At 37.4% G+C, this 21,588-nt stretch overlaps 1 protein-coding gene across 16 annotated transcripts in view; it reads right to left on the minus strand.

The window, feature by feature from the left end:
- DLG1 (discs large MAGUK scaffold protein 1) overlaps positions 1-21,588 on the minus strand; it is a 141,290-nt gene that overhangs the window by 27,259 nt on the left and 92,443 nt on the right. For all 16 annotated transcript variants that reach the window (XM_036388480.2, XM_054515888.1, XM_036388481.2 and 13 more), the window contains 7 exons: positions 20,885-21,009; positions 19,606-19,775; positions 18,953-19,089; positions 17,373-17,517; positions 11,447-11,573; positions 9,507-9,663; positions 8,309-8,411 (listed from right to left, as the gene is read on the minus strand). In XM_036388480.2, the coding sequence (XP_036244373.1) occupies positions 8,309-8,411; positions 9,507-9,663; positions 11,447-11,573; positions 17,373-17,517; positions 18,953-19,089; positions 19,606-19,775; positions 20,885-21,009 (964 nt within the window). The remainder of the gene's footprint in view (positions 1-8,308; positions 8,412-9,506; positions 9,664-11,446; positions 11,574-17,372; positions 17,518-18,952; positions 19,090-19,605; positions 19,776-20,884; positions 21,010-21,588) is intronic.

Here is a 21,588-nt window from a genome sequence, read left to right on the forward strand (position 1 = left end):
GCACCCTCACTCCCTGTGGGCACCAGGTTATTCAGGAAGTGCATGACTGAGAAAGGACTCTAAAATAAAAAATCTTGAGAAAATGTCCAAACTAAGGTTCCTTCAACAGCCATCTAAAAACTGTGAATGTTTTATCATATGTTCTGCAGCCCTTTATCCCCACATACTCATACAGTGAGCACCGATAGCATCTATAATTAACCCTATCCAGATTATGACAATATGAACAGTCTCTTCAATAACCCTAACTTTTGTCCTTTTTAAGCAAAAGCCAGTAGCTTTTAAGATACCCTAGTTTTTAAAATAGCACCAAGTGTCTGTTTACAAGTGAAGTTCAGATCAAACACTTTACCAGCACTAAACCAAGCTGCTGAGGTTGTTTGGCAAGAGAATCAAAACCATTATTTCCACCACTACTGATGCTATCACTAATAACAAAAGAATGTAAGATAACAGGACAGTAACCAAAGAGGAATGTGAGAAAACAACATTTTTTAGAAAGCAGCATTCTTTAAGGGGAAGGGCTCAGATGCAGTGAGAGAACAGCCCATTCCTGCTGTGCTACTGCTGCCCTGCAGGGCCTTGGGTAAGTCACCTCATTTTACTCATTTGTAACCAAGAAACTATAAACCTAAAAGATTTCTTTATGCCCCTGTGTGAAAGCAAAGTAAGCATGGAAAAGATCAGATAATCCCAGTGTCTTGTGCTACAGCCTGTTCAATACTAAAAATATCTGCAGCCCTTGTAATAGCTACTGGAAAAAATACAAATTTCTGTATCGTGTGATTTTATCGAAGAATCAGACTTCCTCCTATGAAGCACACAGATATAAGAGAGCTACCAGGGAGGCTATTTCCCAGTATTGCTTGACTCTATCCTATATTTCATCTGCAGGTTGCTGGTCTTGTAGCTTCCTGAACTAATTTAATTTTTCTCATCAGAACTCCTGGGAAGTAAGTGCTGAATGAGTGACAGGGACATCTGTAGGAGTAAGGAGGAGAATAATTTCACCACAGAGGCTCCTGCCATATGAATAAAGCAAAAAAAGGAAACTAATGGGCTGGGACTGAGAAGGCTTTATGTTCAAAAAGAAGGAGTGCCAAGAAATTTCATATTTAGGAGAAGCTTAAGCACTGTGCAGTCAGAATCTGGTACGCTTTACTGATGTAGAGCTAGCTAAAATTTGAGTTACTTTCCTCTTAACAGAAGGTTTTGGGAGGAACAGGATGAATAGAAATCTCACCATCATTTGGTTTGGAGCTAAAAAGTACACAGGCTTTTAAAAAAAGAAACCTTAGTATTAGGTATAGTGCTGCTGAAACTAATGCTGGAGACAGAAAATAACACAGCAGCAGGACTCTAGATAGCACCAGAAAAGCAGTGTTAGTCTGAAACCCAAAGGATCAGCACCTGTGCCCTGTTGACAAAGTAGGGTTGGTTCAACATCAGCTTTAGGAAGCCAAGTGTGAGCTCTGCTAATTTATCTAGAAGGGGTTATAATTTGTCTAGGACAGGTTCTATTTCTATCTCTGTGATTAAGAAGAGTTGGATATCAAGTGTCTTTTGCATCTTCAATCTCATACTTTCCTTCAGCTTATCATGCCTAGATTCTCATAAATCTAAAGAACTATTTTCTTTACAATGCCTTTCTTTCTTGGCATAATATATGCATAATAGCCATATATAGTGTATGACAAATTTGATATTTGTTCCCCTAAATCACAGTGAACAACAGAAGAAACCCTACCTGGCTGTGACAAAATCATACAATGCACATATAAATATTTAACTTTTAAAGAAAATTTTGTCATGTCAACATTCCAGAAATTTAGAGCTGGAACAGGCACAGTGAACAAGATGAAAAGGACACTCTGCTTTCTTGGTCAACAGGAAATGAAGAGCTTGGCAGGGAAGGAGTGCATTTGATTTCTGGTGTAGTGTTATCAGGGTAACAGAAAAAGCATAAGCTGTTTAAATGAAAAAGTAAAAGTGATTTTAACCCAAATGAAGCAGGCTGGCCACTGGAAATGAGTGACAGGGACATCTGTAGGAGTAAGGAGGAGAACTCCATCTACAAATATGCTTCCAATTTCCACAGCCATCAAAACACTGAGATTCTGAAATACTGTTTTAATAAGAACTATGGTGGTACATAGAAACACAGACACCCACACAAAAAGAAATTCAAAACCAAAAGAAAACTACACAATCCAACCTCTCAATACTTTCAGTAACAATTTGGTCAGGCTCCAAAACCAGATGTAAATGCGACAGCAGTGAATGAAATCTCACTCAGAATCAACCTTTAAGGTCTCAATTTTAGGAAAGCTGCCACTGATATACATCAAATAAAGGATAACAGGCAGCAAAACTACCACAAAAGACAATAAAATAAGAGCATTAGAGTAAGGGCATCTTTTCTTGACTAGAATTTTCTTAAAGTTCCCAGGAAGTTTAGAGGCAGGGAGGGAACATTATCTACTGACATAACAGCGAGATCGGGGAAACACAGGCACCTCCTGCTTCAATTCATGGCATTTATCCATGCATTAGCCCCACCATCACCAAAGGAAAAAACCCAAAGCCTACTCAGGTTGACACATAATCAGTTGTTAAGAACAGAGGATGAATACATCTGGGCTCAAGTTGAAACTTTAAAATTACACTGGATAAGCAGATGGTGCAAAACTAGACTAAATCTGCTCTATATCTGCATGTATTCCACAGCAAGAAACAAAAAGGAGGGAAGATTAGCAAATCCTAGAAGATTACTCTGATTCCAAGCTGCTAATGTGATTTTACCTACAAGTTTGTAATATTTTTAATGTCAGTATTTACTTGAACAGAAAATCAGAACTCCAGAAAGGATCTGATCACTGAAACTCTCCTGGACTGCCCATCTGATGGGCAACAAAACACAGACCCACAGAAAAATTGTCTGTGCAGGCAGGGGAAGAGGAAAACACAGCTGCAATGGAAATGCATCTGGTCTGGAACACACATTCTAGCAATTGGGCAGGAGAGCAGAAGGCTGCACAAGGGATGGGAACTCAGCACAGAGCACAGGAGGAGCAGGGACTGAAGGAAGCAGGGATGTGCACACAGGGAACAGATGGCAGAGACTCTTACATACAGTGAACCCACGTAGAGCTGAGAAAGTTCACTTTCATTAAAAAAGTATGCCCCTTGCTTCCCTCTTCCCATCTGTCTATGGAAAGCCCTCTTTAGCAGGGCCTACTGGATCTGTCTAAGCAGGACTCTTGTGCTGACAATTTTATATAACTACTGATTTATAGTCTATTCTCAACTTGCAGAATATTCAATTTTCCTTTTCATGGTGCCTCCAAAGAGAGAAATGGAGTCTGGTTGTTAGGATGGCCACCATCATACTGATCCTGTATTGACCTTCCATTTTTCTTTTAAAATGCATGGACCACAATAAAAATATCATAAATCATTTTTGAGGAGATATTTTGCTGCAATGCTTGTCACTTGATATGAACATTGCCAGAGACAGACCAGAATGAATTCCACATGCTGTTGGTGACTTCTATACTCTAATGTTTAATGAGGTTGTATCTCATTAATCACTTGAAAGACTGTGCCAAGGAATTTCAAAAGATTAGAAAAACTGCATTTGTATTTAGTTAAGAACACCTCCCACACACCCTGGAAAACTCAGAAAGAGACTAGGTCCAGTCACTGCTGAGGTGAATCCACTAAAAATGTTGCTGAAGGCTTAGCAAGCATTCACAAGCAATTTTATTTAGTATATTAAAGAGTAGGAGTGAGGTTTTAAAAGATTAAAACATGTGTAAGCCGCCTTACAGTGACTATCAGGGCTATATATAGTAAAACCCTTTTCCTAATCTTAATGGGTCCAGTTTTGAAAAGACTCTAATTGACTAATCTAGATTACTTGCAAATGAGTAGAACCAGGTACAAAACAAGCAAGAAGAGAAACCTGGAAAACCAGGGACCACATACCCAAAAACAAGGCAAACCTTTTTTGAGGTATTTTTTAAAAGAATTTTTCATGTTATTAAATCAGGATGCACTGATCTTTTGAACCACCTTTATTTAAGAAAATCCATGTCCTCATCTAGATAGCAGGGGAATCTCAGCCTCAATAAAAAACAATTACTGAAAATTAAGTTTTGCACAAGCATTACTGGCTTCATGCTACCCCAGCTAGGCTTTTGCAGACAGAAGATGTACAATATATTTCAAGATTAATGCTCAGAAAACAGTCTTAGCTTATACATACAGAAATAGCACCATTTTCCAGAGCCTAGTTATTCTCTTTTGAATTACATAAATGCAGCATTGCAAATAGAAAAATCAGCCACACACTGGCCAATGAGCAGAGCTCTAACAAAATTTTTCTGTTTCTTCCTTTTTTTTTGAGTCATTTGTTTTAAAGACAAGAGAGAATGAAGAAAACACAGTTTCCATGAATAAAACTGAAAGAATATGTGTTAACTACCTATAGGAATAATGTAGGTTCAGAAGCAGATGCTTTACAAAAATACTTTGAAGTCTTCTCTTGATGTTTTGGTTCCACCTTCTCCTCATCTTACACTGATCCACCAGATCACCTAAGAACATGAAGCTAATCTGATCACTTAAACATCTTACCACGTTCAGAAAATAAATTATAATTTTATTTTTGGTATGTCAGGTGAATCCTTGGGAAACAGAAAGGGCTGGTATCGTTTTCTTTCATGACAGGCTTATCTGAATTTTGCCCTGCTTTGGGGAAAGATGAGGTGACCAGTGAATGACTGCTGATGCTAACAGACTTGGCCTGCTGCCTTCTTCAAGGCCCTCCAAGAGCAGGCCTCACAGTTTACATAACTGCAGTTAATGTTGTCCACATCAGCTCAGTTCTGATCTTGCAGAGTATATCTACAATAGAAAGCTTAACCCACTAAATAATTTTCTATCCAATTTCAATCAAATATATTTTCATATTTTTAATATATTTGTTTGGTTATTCTATTATTTTTAAACACTTAAATACACTCAAACTATAATACAGGTATGGCAGCCCACTGGCACCTCATACCTTTTTGGAATGGCAAAATCTAACTTTCCAGAAATTCTGAACTGTGAGGCAACATTATTATTACATTTCAGATGACCTTTTCATTTGAATGAATGTAACAATGGGTATCAATGTGAAACACAGAGCCCTCCCAGAACTGTAATCCTGTGCAGTCCCACACTCCCCCCTTGCTGCTCCTCCCCTCACTACATTCTCTTCAGGCACTCAGGTTGCTGTGTCCCTGCTATGCAGCACCATCACACTGCTGACCATCCTGAATCCCCACTGCCAGGAGATACACATATATCCAAATTGCTCCCTGCTTCCTCTCATTCCTCTGCACCAACATTACAATTCTCCCTTGCCATCCTGGCTCTGCAGGAACCCAGAGACACAGCAGTGTGGCACTGAGGTGTCTGCAGAGCCAGGGAGCAACAGGAAAATTAAATGGATCGGAAGCCACTGAATCAAAATGGCTTAAAAAAACAATTTTGTGTACTGAAGCAACATTTCTTGCTTTGAAACTGCCCCAGGTCACAGTATTTCTTTTCCAGTTGAATTCACAGTAAAGCAAAATCCCTTTTTATTCATGAGTGATGTCTTGAAAGGAGGTAGGAATTTGTAGTACCAGCAAAGGAGTAAGGAAAAGCTTCCAAATAAAGATGAAAATGAGAACAACATCCTGACTTCCCAACCACACTTCTACAGGATAATCCCTGTTTCACAAACTCTTGCTCATCTCCTGCTACAGATCCCCCTGCAGCATCCAGCCCCTACAGGACCAAACCCACTGATGTGTCCAACAGGGAGATTCTGTATGACACCCATGACATCCATGTACCACAGAAGGATGCACCAGCACAACCCAACAGGTGACCAGTTTCAACATTAGCTCCAGGCAAGCTGCAAGATAAAACCTGGAGTCTACAAGGAGAAAGTCTGAGGTCAACTGAGTGCAGTTATGGGGGTGCCTGATGCCTGAGCCACTTCTGTAAACAGCACAACACACTCACATTCCATGTTTGGCTTTTACCTGTCCCAAAGAGTGCTGGCAAGCTGCTGAAATTTAATTCAGTGGAGTAGAAAAACTTTTTAAGGCATCCCTCAAATTTACTGAACACTCTTGGAAACTAAAGGGATGCTCAGAAAGACATTTGAAAGAATGTAAAAATGTTTCATAACCAAGGAACATTGTGGAGATTTAAGGGAAAGGAAATTCAGTGGTTACATAATTTAAACCCAAATTCAATAAAATCAATTTCATTCAGTCATAATAGCCTACCCCAAATCCAGTAATTAGGAGTTTAGTTACCATGGATTTGAAGAGAGAGACATGGAAAATTGAAGCCTTTGCATGAGAAGAGTTTTCCAGTGATTCATTTTTCTACAGCCTAACTCAGGCTTTCCTATGGGAGAACTGCTTGCAAAAATCCTCTTTTCTCAAAAATAGGAGGAGAAAGACAAATGGGAATTTATGATGGGAAAATAGGAAATGTGATAGGATGTAAAACCATAAATTAGCATTCCCCACCACATCTATGAACACACAAACTGTCACATACAATAACAGGGAGTGAAGTGAGCCAGTCCCAAGTGTCTTCCAAATGCTCCTATCATACTGAATCTCTTTACTTAGTTATAATAAACTCTGATGGATGTCTAGAATCTCCTTGATCTGTCCTAGCTGTCAGCATCTTTTACAAAATCCTGCTGGATTCATAAATATAAATAAAATACATGTGCAATACAAGCAGTTATAACTGATGCTCTCCATCTTCATGAAGACATTAGAGAAACACCAATAATTAACAACAACTTTATGAATATTTTAATACCTGTTAACCTGGTTCCAAATGGCAGAAATAAAAAATGAGGATAATTATAAAAACACACACATACACATTTATTCATAAAAAGTTGACAACACTGAAGAGCCATGCAGAGGACAGACCAAATGTGTATCAACAGAAATATTTGAATATTTGACAATTCTAACACAAAGCCAAAGCAAATATTTCAGAGTCAATGCTGACCTTACTGTTCTTTTTAAAAGACAGCCTCAGAGTGAGCACTGCTAGAAAATGAATCCTGGACCACAGCAATGTACAGATGGAATATGTGACCAAGATACAGCCCCTGAGACAATACAGGCATTAGCAACACGGGCTGGCTGCAGGGATTTGACCAGGAAGCAGAAAAACCAATCATTTGGCCTTAGTATGAACAGAGTTCCTGGGTCAGGGCAGAGATGTGATGTTGATGCAGGTGGTGGGGCTGGGGAATATGAAAGCTAATGCTTCAAACATTTGAGTTAGTCAAGATGGAAGAAACATGACAGAAAAGAAGAAATAAAGAACAACTAAAGTGTTGCTGTCAGCCACCTAACAGATCAAGGCAGCAGTCCTGCTCCATGTCCACTCCTGATGGACACTGACACTTACCCCTTGACAGTACTGCTAAAGCAAAGTTTCAAACACACAAGTCTCTGCAAAGAAGGCGCAGTGCTGGGCCAACCAATTCAGCAAAATTGGAGAAATTTGCTGATCATCACAGTTCATAAAACAACAAAAATGTCTTAGTATATGTAACACCAATAATAGATGAGTTTACAGACTCAAGCATTTCATTTTAGACTATTAAACTGTTAAAGTTTCAAATAGAGGTATTTGAAATGTGCTGCAGAAATACAAGAGGACAAATATGTCTATTGATGATGTAGTGTTCTGCAGAACACACAAGGATGGTTAATCAGCATCAGCTGCAGTCTAATTTGGACCAGAGGAAACTGCTGGATAAATAGAAATAACATCTCAGTGTGAAACCAAAGAATGAAAACCTGATGGCCTCCATAGGTCATCTGAATCAACACCACAAAGAAGGAATTAGTCTTCTATCTTCCTACTATTAAAGCATATAAAACCACCATATTAAAGCATGAAGACAATTGGAAATATGAAAGAACAATAGGGTATTTCTATTAAATTCTGGATTTACTGGATTAATTTTCATGTTATGACAGTGGCAATATTTACTGAAGAAACAGAAATTCTGCAATGGTGAAAGCAAGAAATGTAGCAAGCCATGGCAGCAACACTTGCAGATATTCCAACCTGGTCACTTGCAATTATGCTAACGTATATGTGACAACATCCATGACATTATTTGTTTCAGAAGAGGTGTTTGCTGGAAGGACACTGTAGATTATCTTTCTCTGAGTTTCAAGTTGTACAAGAGAACTTGAATGTACAAAGCAGCCCTTACCTTCTGGACGGTACTGAGCTACAATAGTCACTGCCTGGCCTGCGTTCTTCAGGGCTGCTGCCGCCTGTTCATGGGTTGCTGATTTTAGATCTACTCCATTTACCTACAAGTAATACAAAAAAGCCCTTTATCAAAATTAATGCTTGTGTTTATCACCACAGAACACACACCTGTGGAAAAAAACTAACTGGATACAAACTAGTTTCCATGCCATGTGTATTTCCCCTGTTCCCAACATTGTTCCTCAAATCAAAAGTCAATAAAATCCTCTCTCACATATACTCCTCTTAAGAATTAATGAGACTATCACAGTATATCAGTGAATATATCAGTGAATGTTCAATTTTCTTCTTAGTTTTAAGAGTGCTTTTTTTCCTTTTACGGGAGAAAGGGAGAATGTTACTTTTTGTGATGGTTCAGGGACCCTCTTAGCCAAATAATGCCTACAGACCATGCTGTCACCACACCCAGTGACAGACAACACCCTCTGTGAATCTGGCATTGTTTTCAATGCAGCAGATTTAAAAATACTATCACCAAAAAAAAATGAAGCAGAAATGTGTGTTCCACATTTTATACCAAGAGCAGTTTTCATAGCTCAAACTAAAATAAAGATGTGCTTTAACACCAGTTTTAGTAACAGCTGTAAAAAGGACATCATTCCTCTTAAATAACTCCCAAAATACAATGTAATGGTTCAAATAAATGATTCTCTATAAATTAAGTAATTTCACAAAGAAACACAAAATATATATGACCTTCAATAGTAGTACAGAAGAAGCCCTTAGAGAGGTATGAGATGGAACTTTTTAAGACTAATAGGAGGTTCAGCAGCTACTCCAGGAAGCAAAGACCCCGTTTTAGACACTGCAGCCAAGTGTCTCCCTCTCATTAGAAGTGTTATTTCTGAAACCTGTATTCTTTCAAATGAGACACAGCCCTCAGGTACAAGACCAAGATAAGTTCATGTCTTCATTGAATGTCTCAAAGAGGGAAGTGCTATTTTAATCAGGTTTTAGATGAGAAACTGAGGCAGACTAAAGTCCTCAAAGGTAGCTTGGAAGTATATTGGCACCTGTTCCATTATCTCAAATTTAGCTCAGTTAATAACATTTTTTGCATATCATTAATTGCTATTAATATGCAGGGAGGGGGAAACTTTTATTGCTGTTTAAATAAAAGAAACAAAGAATCCTACAGAAATGATACGATCTCCTTTCCTAAGCTCTCCACTCAGGTCAGCTGGCCCTCCTGCAAGGATGAAAGAGATGAAAATTCCTTCTCCATCTTCTCCTCCAACAATGTTGAAACCAAGACCTGTTGATCCTCGATGCAGGACAACCTTTCTAGGCTCCCTGGAGGAAAAGAAAGAAATATGAAATCTTAGTCACTAGATATGAGTAAAAGTAAAATAAACAATTAGAAAAGCTCCTAGATGCAAAACAAAATCCCCTCCCTGTTGTTAGGTGAAATGAACAAATCTGTAAGTATGTACATATGTATAAATAAATATATAAATAAATTCCTATTATGCTACAATCCTATTCAGCACTAAATGTCATTACTTAATATTTTCCATATTGTTTAAGAAGATCAATATAGGTTGTGACATTTCAGATACAATTTTCAAATTTAGCAAAGCAACTGCAATTGAAGAAGTTAAACTAAACCAAGTTGTTGCACTTTTTTTCACAGGATCCCCTCCTAACTTGGATGAGGGGAGGAAAGAAAAAATATTGATAAAGCCAGTCAAATTCTAATGCAGAAAGACTCCTTCCAAAAATCTATTATCCACTACTCAATTTATTACAAGCAAAGTATAAATGATCTCAGAAAAAGACATTTCGAATAAAGCAGAAAAACTGTGCACTGCATTTCAAAAATCACTAGAGAGCACTAAAGAACAATTAACGGACATTAGGTATTTAGAGGTATTAATTATTGATTTAAAGGGTAAAGTAAGAAGCTGCTTTCTTTTCCAAAACAAAAAGTATCCTCTAGTCCAATCTTTAAAAGTCACTCAATTTTTGCACTAACTATTAAATCAGCTTAAGGTCAATTTCTTGAATTTCACCTCCATTAACTATTATATCCATTTTTTTAAGAGTACTATTCTATTACAAATAAATTACATTGTGAAAATCTCTATACATATTGCTCTGGATCACACCAATACATTAACAAAAACAGAAGAGAAAAGAAGAAGATGCAGTATCTTTAATAAAAACACAAAATTTATAAATCTCTTTTTGGGATGAAGAGTGTAATATGAGAAGGTAAGTTAAAGAAAATCTAAACATTTTCTGAATAGGCCTTACATTTTAGAAGAAATCTAAAAGCTGCCTTTTACATTAATTTTAAAGGAAAGCAATAAAATCATAATGATATCAACAGGACAGAATAATTTTGGCTTATATGTCTACCTAACCCTAAGTTTAAAATCAGTACAAAGCCATATCCTACCTTCCACTACACTAAAATCAATTCTCCAGCTTATTATGCCACTTAGGTTCCAATCCTGGGTGGACCCTGCCTCGGAATCTGAGTGACATTAGCCATATCAGATGATGGTGTGACACAGAATTCAGCAACAGCATACTGAAAGTGCAGTGTAACATCCCTATACTTGCAGAACAGAAGGGCAACAAAATTACAAGAGCTTCCCTTTATCATCAATGATGAACAAAAGATTAATGCAATCTACTGAATCAGTGAAGGAATGAAAGGTCTCTTAATGGGGAAGGATTAAGAGCTCTCCAGCCCTTCTGGATTTAGAATCCATCAAAACAAACCCTTGTCTGTGGGGGCAGGGAGGACCCACACACTGCTTACTTTAAAATAAGAAAATCTCTGGTCTGCTCATATTACCATCCTAAAAGTCTCTGTCAATGCATGCAGCATTTCTAGGGCTTTCTGCTTTTAATGCTATTCTTGGACCAATAAATAAAGAGTGCGTGTGTATATATATACACATATAAATATACATAGTTTTATCCTTACAACAATGTTTACAAGAGTTAAAAAACTAACATCTATTTCTTGAAATAAAACATAGCATTCCCTAATATTTTGCCCACTATCACATTTGGGAGCTCCCCTGGTTAATCAATCTGGCACTTAGCTTTGGTTGTTCATTACCTGGTGATCTCATCATCTCCAAGCATTCCCTTGGGAACTGGTGAGTATCTCCCTGGGGATGCTGGGGGCAGGGCCTGTCCCAGGTAGGCAGATGGGCTGATATGGTTATCCACTGGCTGAGAATAAGCTTCACAGAGGGGGAAGGAAAACAAGAAAAGACATTAGGATAATACCAAAAAAAGAGCTGGAGGAAATGAAACAAAGAGGTGACCTCTTTTACAAACAAACCATAGCAGTTGAAATGATATATTATAAATATCATAGTTCTAAAATAGCGTGTTAAATCTATACATTCTCCAGTCTCCTCATTAAGTCAGAAAGCAATTTTTTCAGTTTCATTGTGTCTCAAATAAAACTTTTTAAAAAACAGTTACTGTGGATAGTTGAAGCCCATAGGAACAGTCTGGAGATTTATCTGTTCTAAAGCTGTTTTTAACTTGACTGAAGCAAAGTTTTAACTGAACCACAACACACATACCAGAAGAAATTTAGCATCTTGATGATTACAATTGATGGAAAATCTTCTACAACACCAGGAGAATTGTTCCAATAAATAATTAAGAAGGTGCATGATATTTCCAAGTTAGGCACATCCATTTTAAGTGCTCATTAAGGCACAGTCATACCCACAGTTTGCTATTACAAAGAATGTTCTACAATTGGAAATGGCTTTTTCCTGGCATACGTGCTTCAAACTTTGAGGCTTAAACATGAAGGGTGGGGACTCTTCACAGATTCAGTATTATTAAAGCTGCCAGACTCTTTGCCCTTACTTGCTGTATCTGATGGGGTAGCTGACCTTTGAGGATTTATATAAACCCAAAGCTCTTTAACTGAACATACATGACACAGATTGATGAAGCAATCTGCACATTCTCCTTTTGTTTTTTCCTTTTAAGACATTCTACAAAAGTTTGGATCATATACAAACTTATCAAGAGTAGTCTTGATATATATATACACACATGATATATTTGCTATTTATATACATATATTCCAAACCACCCAATCTGGGCTAGATTGTGCCTGTATTGTTCTAGATTCCTAGTAAACCTGTGTGCAGTAAATTCTTCACATGGCATCATATGCATCAGGACAACAATGCCAACATTTCAGCAAGCATTAAAATCCACTATTAACAGCTTCAGCAGTTCAAAAGCACACATGTTTTGCTTAAAACAAAACCACACAAATACAGTTATTTTGTTTTTTCTCAAAAAATTTTAAAGCTAAAGCACAAAAAATTAAATGCGAGACATCATGAGCTCTTTTCCAGCTACAGGAAAATGGGTGTTGATTAAAAAACCTGAACAACTGTTGCAAGTATAGCAGCTCTGTACATTCTGTTCCTGCACTAAATTATCTCATTCCACAAAATGAATTCGAAACTGCTTTTAACAAACCAATGGTATTTGTAATGATGCATATTTTATAGGAAAAGATTAGATACAAATTCTATATTCATTGGCTTACAGTACTTCTCATTTGACTGTTTTTCAGGCTCTTGCAGCTTTTAACTGCACTGTGTTCAGAAACATACACATCACCTATTACATGTCCTTATTTTTTTTAAATTTTTTATCCTTTCACCCTATGACTAAAAGTCAGCTATTGATCAATATAACAGTTTATTATTTCAGACCTGTGGACAGTTCCACAACAGCACTGGCTGCATCCTTCCTAAAATTTTACATGTGCTACTTGCTTGGAACAGTCTGGTCCTCTCTCAGTGGTGCTCTCAGTGCTATGAAAGCAAACCTATAAAGGCACAAAGAGGCTGCTCTCTGTGGAGCTCCTGCACTAAACCAGGTCTGCACCTCTCCTGAAACTGCTTCAGATGGAAATTATAGCTGAAGCATTTTCATGAAGAACGTGACAGAAATAAAAGGCAAACCATCACTTTTTGAATCCTAAATGAGGTCTAAACTTCTATTTCCAGGTAAATATTATTACTGATGGAATTGATAAAGGAGCTGTCTTTCGGATGAACAGAAAACTGCATGCATAAAATCAACTTGCTTCGACAGGAAAAGTCAGACTCTTAAGAAGAAATTCCATTTCCAAATCCACCCTCTCCTTTATATAAGACAGTTATAGACAAAAAGAAAAAATGGAAGATTTCCTATTATTTTCCTATTTCCTGTAAACTGAGGACACCAACCACAAGTATAATTTCTAAAATGGGCAATAAAATTAAAACTTTATTGTCTTTTACTGTTATTACATATTCTTCTCTTCCTGTACTTAGGACATTTAAGAAATGATAAGGCATCCATGTCTAGTGAACACATGGATGCCTTATCATCCCTCCCTTGCAATATTTTATTTCCCAATGCAGGGTGGAAATACTGTACCAACACACAAAAGCACAAAAATACTTTGACATTAATTAGGAGTCAAAAAGCATCACTGATAATGTCTTCAAAGGAGGCCTGTATTGGAAGCAGTCCTCTCTCTCAAAAAGCCATTTAGCCACTTTCAAATTCTGAATTTGTACTTTTGAATTAACTACCTAGTCCACAGAAGTTAGCACAGTGAGCAATCTATGGCATGTTCTGCACAGTACCAAGTACTGTGCACTGTGCTTTTAGAGATTTCTGATAAAATGAGAATTTAAAAAAAACCAAAACAAGCAAAAACCAACAAAACAAACAAAAAGCACCCCAGAAATAAAATAAGCAAACAAAAAGCCCTCCCAAGTGTTCTGTAAGTGAGCAGTTCACATATAATAGAGTTTCTACCTTAACACCACTTGTAGTAGACATGTTCACAGGCAGCCTCTGTGCACATCTTACTTCTCCTTTGTGGTAGGACTGAATTCCTAAGAACCTGGCTAAAAGGATTCTCATGGACAGAAATAGGAAGGAGGATTGCAAATACATGTCTCAAAAGAGCTGCAGATGAGTAGGTGAAGAAAGAAGCTTGGTAAATGTTTCAACACTGACTCAGAATCCAGATGATCCTAGAAAATACCTCTTTAATTTCTGCCAACTGGTAAAAGCACTTCAGAATCCTCAGTCTAAAGCTCTTGAGCCCTGTACTGCTCTGCTAAATGCAGTATAAAATACTACATACAGGTGCCACCATTTTTTGGTAGGAGTTCCATCTAACTGAGCAGTCTCTTGCAGAAAGCAGAGGCTTTCTGGTTGCAAAAGCAGAATCAGCCTTTGAGGAGACTGATGTCTCCCTTTGAGATTTCCACTGTAAATGTGCAAATACTGAGAGGTACTGGAAAAGCTTTTGTTCTGCCCTGTATTAGAAAAATAGCATGTAGCTCAGAAACACACAGTTGTGTTTCCTAAGTGAAAGACTGAGGAAAAGACTAAACTGATTTCCTGGAATTAAGTCATTAAACACCTCAGCAAGACCTCTGGGTCTGCTTTGGATTCAAAATTCCAGCAGCAGGTTCAGTCTCCTCACCAGCTGCAATAACAGCCAGCAGCACTTTGATCAACAGAGACAGAAGCTCATAGACCTTTGAGCAGAAAAGGCTTTCCTGTTGTAAGGAAAAGAAACAGACTGAAGTTTCATCAAAGAACCCAGCACTTGGCAGAAGAATGTTCTTTGGTCTACCAGAAACAGTGAAAAACACAGTATCTTCAGATAGAGAACTCAAGGGAACTGTAACTAAATGAAATAAAACTCAGAAAATCTACTCAAAAGTACAGACAGCCCACAAACCTTGTCAAGGGTCATTAAAAGACAAAGAGAGACAAGATGCTGGGAATCTGAGAAAAACTTCCATGACTTTTTTTCAGAATGCTTGAGAATACTTGAGTTGGAGGAGAAAGGTTCCCAGAAGCAGCTGCTGGAGCTTCAGGTACATGACAGGGTCAGGAGACTGGCTTTTCTCTTCTCAGTAAAAGGAAAGAAATACACTTCCCACAAAGGATGGGATACTGGGCTGCACAGAATGCCAGCATCTCTCAAATCATCCTTAGAGGGAGAGCAAACAGAGATAAACTCTGGAGGAAAGATGGCAATAGGACAAAAGAGCCACATGTGTGACCAGGCCATTTATCTCTGGTAATGGATGTGACACCAAGTAACACTTACTGAGAAATTAGGACTCATGGCAAGATGGCAAGGACATCCTCATGGCAGCCATGTGGGATTACCCTTGACAGAACCTCCCTGATCTCTCCAGCCACTGGACATGCTGAGAAGGTATTCTTGAAGAAGGCACTCTCTTACGGATCTGTGTTATCATGCACTTGCCTTCAATGAACTGAGCCTCCAGTTCATCCACCATTTGAGACAAATGAATATCTCTGCATGACAAGAGGTCCAACAACCAACAGCCACCTTTGCCACTGTCATAGATTTATCAGCACTGGGCAAATTACCAGAAGTCAGCTCCTTCTCTGCCTTCCTCCCCTCGAACTTTCTACAGGTTTTGTCTTTGACCCCACAAAAGATTAACATAAATATTCCGATGATTGAGTCAAGGTGCAGTAGTAAGAGATGAGATACTTCAATGTTTGTCACATCCCAATCCACAGCAGTGTAACTGCATTACTGCAACATTACCAGGAACATTAGGTAAAAATCAGATTTCTCTTTTCCAAAAAATATGAATTCTAGATGAAATATATGAAAAGACCAGTTATATGGAGAGAAAGCAGGAAGTCTACTTTCCAAGGAAACAGTGGGAAAGGTTATTGAACAAACTAGATACAGTAAGGGAAAATGGCTGCTCTCTAACCATAAAATATATGAACAGAACTGGGGAAGAATCAGTGGAGGCTGAAAATTAGATATGTCAAAGAATGGAGCCTTCCAGAGCATACCTCTAATAACACAGTGGAGATAAAACCTAATTAGCTCCAAATTGTAATTCAATAACCTTACAAATACATTTTAAGATACTGTAGCTATTGCCAATAAATGATGGGCTTATAAGGTACTTCAGTCTCTGTTGTGCTGCACTTTAGCTTCTTGTTCTTTACATACTGCTGTCAATTACATCTGTCAGTCCCAAAGTGTTCCTTTCTTTCATATGAAGTAGTACCTAAACAAATCAGTGCTACATATCAATTGCACATATCTAATGGCAGGAAACAAAGCAATACCTAAAATAAGTCTCCTCTAGAACCATTTCATGTGACAACATGAGTAAAACTGGTCATCCAGAAAAGTCAGCCTATTCAGTCTTGGAAATATGCAGTTATATCATTATCTTCCATTTCTCCAGCCACTAAAAGGTAATAACCCTCTTAAGTATACTGATCTCAAATATTTCTTTACATTGTAGTTCAACCCTGAACTTTCTGGATTTGTATATTTGACTTTGAAAATACTCTTGTCAGTAATACCCTTATGTCAAAAAGAAATTCTTGTAACTACTTTTTAATACAGCATTCACTGGTTTTCCATTCAAATTGTCAATAATTATATCAAAACTGAAGTCAGATTTCAAGTAAACTTACTGACATAGAATTTTTTAACACATTCACAGGAAGGCACCAGAGCAAGAACTCCTCCCTGTTCAGTTTATTCAAGTATATGCAAGTTCAAGCAAAACCAGGAAAACAGGAAAAACATCAGAGCATCACCAACCTCTTAGTTTACAGGACACTGAATACCCTCACAGTGCACTGCTTTCTACTCTTCACATCCCAAGAGCATAAGACACTTGTTCTCTCCCCTTTTACTCATCAGCAAGTGATGAGTAACACTGAGTGTCTGGGACTGGGCCATGACAGCCACAGAAACACACCTGGAGCCCTGCTGCTGCTGTCTTTTTAGTATATAAGCTATAGGATGTTGTTCTGTATAGTATATAATTTTCCTCATTAATCAACTTATATCAGATTTTTGCCTCATATAATTTTTTTATGCTTGCAACAGGTGAAATACTAAAAATGAGATATGTTAATGCCTTAAAGGGAAAATTAATTAAATCAGAAAGATAAGATGAACTTACAGTTTGTGATGTCAGGAGGGGCATAACTGTCATTCATGAACATGCTGGTGGGTTTTGCAACCTTCAGATAAACAAAGTCAGATGTGTTTTTTAAGGCAGTCACTGCTTCTTCATGAGTAACTTCTTCTAAGCAAACACTGTTGACCTGAAGAGAAAACAAACATTCTTAACCCAGAAAAATGTACTGTTTTCATAGGACACTCACTGAAGGCTGTTGGAACACTGGCATTGAGAGTCTTTCTTAGGACTCATGTGCCACAGACACACCTGGTTACATGAAATTATAGAAGAGATGCCTTGTTAAGTATGAGAAGGACAGGTATTTGTACCAAAGATTATTATAAACTGTATTGACCACAACATGTTAAAGAAGGCACACATGACTTTGGGGAGGCAATGGGACAAATAGGAAACTCAAAATGCAATAAGTGTGCAGACTTACACAGTGTGCTACTGCAAGCATTACACAGAGAGAAGTTACTTCTAATAAGAATAAACCCCACATCAACTTGTCATGACATAATTATGTCCTAGATCTTATAACAGGACAATATATTCGGGCATGATGTCAAAAAGCAGGGGTCAGAACTTGAGAAAGTCCCAGAATAACTGATTTAAATGCCAAGTAACAAGAACTAGTTCAACTACAAACAGCAACTATTTTAAACTATAGTTATTTGAGTGAAACTCTAGCACTTCCATTAAAAAAATTCCTTATTGTGAAAGGAAAGAAACTTCTGCAGATAATTCCAGGCAACAAAGCAAATAAAGCTTGTTCTGCACTAAACCCAAGGGGCTAAAGACACTTTCATAATTTAACTTCAAGTGTAAGAACAACCAGGCTTTCTCAATTGGTAATTGTGGGGGGAAAACTATATTCTCTGCATCTGTATTCTCTAAGTTTCCTACAAGTTTTCTAAAAGTCTTTTGCTGATATCTTTTTAATAGATTTTAATTCCTACCACTCTTGAAGACTGAAAAGTCATTTTGCAGTATTTGGTAAGTGCAGTACAACTTAAACACAGAGATAAAAAGTTACATTCTGCAATGTATGGCTGTGGCTCTCATTTTTCTATCTGGATAAAAAATTTGTGGATTGAATTTCAGGAAGTTGAGAGGTTTTTTTTTTCTTTGTGCATAGAAAAATTCAACTTTGAAGCTATTTTAAGTTTTTAAAAAAATAACAATGCCATTCAAAAGCATTACAAACACTAAAATGTAATATAAGCAGCAGCTTCACTACAGGCTGGCTAAAGGCTGGCCAGCCACCAGTACAAGGAGTTCCATTCCATTCTTCTATTTTCAGAAGAGAAACAATCCCATTGTATGCTTGTTTACAATTCTGTCACTCAGATCCCAGAAAAATAATAGCAGGCATCAGAAATAAACATGCTGATTTATACAGGTTTTGCATGGAACATTGGGCTGAGGAATAGATTTCAGATTTCCTGATGGAATGGTGTTGAATGATGCAGATTTAATTTTATCACTGATTTCCAGGCAGCTTAACCACAAATTGAATCATGCCCCTATTGAGTCTAAAAGTGAATGACCATTAAAAAAATGCAGCTCTTACTTACAGCTAAAAGTTTGTCTCCAATCTGAAGTTTGCCATCTTTATGTGCTGCCCCACCTTCAATGATTTTGGTTACATAAATGCTGTTGTCTCCAGGTATATGCTGATTTCCTACACCACCAGCAATACTGAAACCAAGACCTGCTTGAAGATAAAGGCATTACTCAAGAAACCTTTTTTGCAATCATTGGATTCAAATTCTTACGTAAATAATAACACTCCTTATAGAACACAAATATATATAATCAGGGTCTGGCTGAAGTAATTCTGATGCCTTTTCAAGTGAACTCCATAGTTTCCTAGAAAATAAAGCTCTAGAAGAGACAAACACATACACAATTCTGAAAACTAAAAGCTAGATCATTTACTTCATGCTTTGTGAAGTATGGGCACAGCAGAGAGATAAGCATCTCCATGCTATAGTATCTATATTTTTATAGCCACATTGCCCAGTAATTAATTTCCCTAAATTATTTTTAATCTCTCAAACATCCTTACTAGGAAAGCCAATTAAGTATTTTACTCCAATTTCAATGTACTTAAAAATTACTAGATACAATCAGAAACATTTTTATCATTTAAAAGAAACCTTGGCATTCTACAAGAACAGTTTCAATTCTATCCTTGTGAAACAGAAACTTTAGATTTCCAACATACCTTTGGGGCCTTTCACAAGTTTGATTTCCACTATTTTTTCTGTGACTGGTTTTCTCCTTTTGACATACAATCGTACAATGGATCCTGCTTCTTTCAGCGCCTCCACGGCTTTGCTGTGTGTCACATCCCGAACATCCACCTCGTTTACTCGCAGGATACAATCATTGACCCTGGAGACACCAACAGTCATGCTCAGCTGTTGTGTTACAGCAGAGTGCACACATCAGGAGCCCAATATTTTATCTATAATACACTAACATACATGTTAACACATTAAAATACAGAGATTTATCTTCAAAGTTCTTCTCATTCAAGACAATGCTCTAAAATTAATTATTAGTGCTTAAAAATAAATCAAGGATCACTGGAAAATATTTAAGAGGAATATTTAATTCATGGCTGAAGAGGGCACCTTATTATATGTATCTCATTTTGACAGTGTTTTTAACAGATGTCTGCACAAATTACCTTTTATTTACAGCTATAAATCAGAATGTAAAAACCAAAACCTGGAAGGCACACAATGCAAATACACTAGTTTTAAGCCATGATATGAGCAAGTCAATCTTGCTTTTCACAAGCAGTTTAAGGGCTGGCCTTCCAGTCCATTTAACATGTTGCTGCAGTAACACTGAGCCCTCATTACACTAAGTGCAATGGCAGGCCCACCTGTCACCGTGTCCTGCCAGATGTACCTCTGACAATGGCCAACGAGCTAAAATGAAGCCATGAACTAAGCTCATTAGGACTAAAACCCATAATACAGCAGGTATTTGCACATGACATGATGGGCCGAGTTCTGGCAACACAAGAGAGAAACAAGTAGCCCTTAAATCAATGTGGATGGCTTTCTTTGAAAAATTAAGACACTGAATAATTACCAAGCATAAAAAAAGGCTGTTAATAAACTCAACTACCTTGTGGATCAGAAAATCCACATATGGATAACCAAGAGTTACCCATCTTACCTGTCTAAGCTTTTTCTTGAATTAAGACTATGAAACATATGGCATAATAAATTTATACCACAGAATAGAAAAATTTCACTTAATTTTCCAAAACTGCAGATATTATTAGTTTGGGAGACTCATATTGATCCACTCAAATATTCTTCATTATTTACAAAACACCTCCGTAAGGAAAGCCCATTTAACATTTACTGCAGGACGATAAAACCATTAAAAGTAACAGAAAATTTTCTATTCACTTTTTAAAATACAGTAACAGCACTTAGTTACTGTATTTTACTGTAACAACCCAAGCCAGAAATCCATCCTACCGTAATCTTCCATCCTGTGCAGCTGCACCCCCGGCTATAATTTTTGTAATGAAAATACTTGCATCATCCCCAATATGTGGGTTGTCTGTACCACCTGCAATACTAAAGCCAAGTCCTGAATTTCCCTAAAGATAGAGGAGGAAAAAAATTTATTGGGAAAAAGGCATTCTGGTGTATTTGATACACTACAGAATCAAATCGACATCATTTTCACTGAAAACCAAAAAATTTGCTTTAAATATAAGCAGTATGCTACATATATAATTTATTTATATGAAAATAAGTATAATTACAACTTACTTACATACATGTAAGGAGAACATAAGTCACTGTATAACTGTAAGTGACAGTTCCAGCCCCACAGCTTTCTCACTGAACTTGATAAATTACACAAAATCTCTATCTCTAAAGTGCTAGATATTTCATACAAATATTTGCTCCTCATTAAATTATTAGTGACACATCTTTCCAGAGAAAAGCCTTTAAATAGCTGTGCCCCACCTCTAACATAGTCCCACAGATGTAGAGATTCAGACTGACATTTTTCTCTTCAAGGATTACTTGCCCTTACCATCAACTGCAAGACCTCTTCACCCTCTCAGTAACCACCAGAACTGCACAGGTATAAAATAATTTCTTTCTGTCTTTTTCTGTCTTTTTGTTAACAGTGCATCTCAAGTGAACTGAGCTAGATCTCAACGTAG

Source organism: Molothrus ater, chromosome 10 (genome assembly GCF_012460135.2).
Source record: "Molothrus ater isolate BHLD 08-10-18 breed brown headed cowbird chromosome 10, BPBGC_Mater_1.1, whole genome shotgun sequence".
NCBI classification, from domain to species: domain Eukaryota; kingdom Metazoa; phylum Chordata; class Aves; order Passeriformes; family Icteridae; genus Molothrus; species Molothrus ater.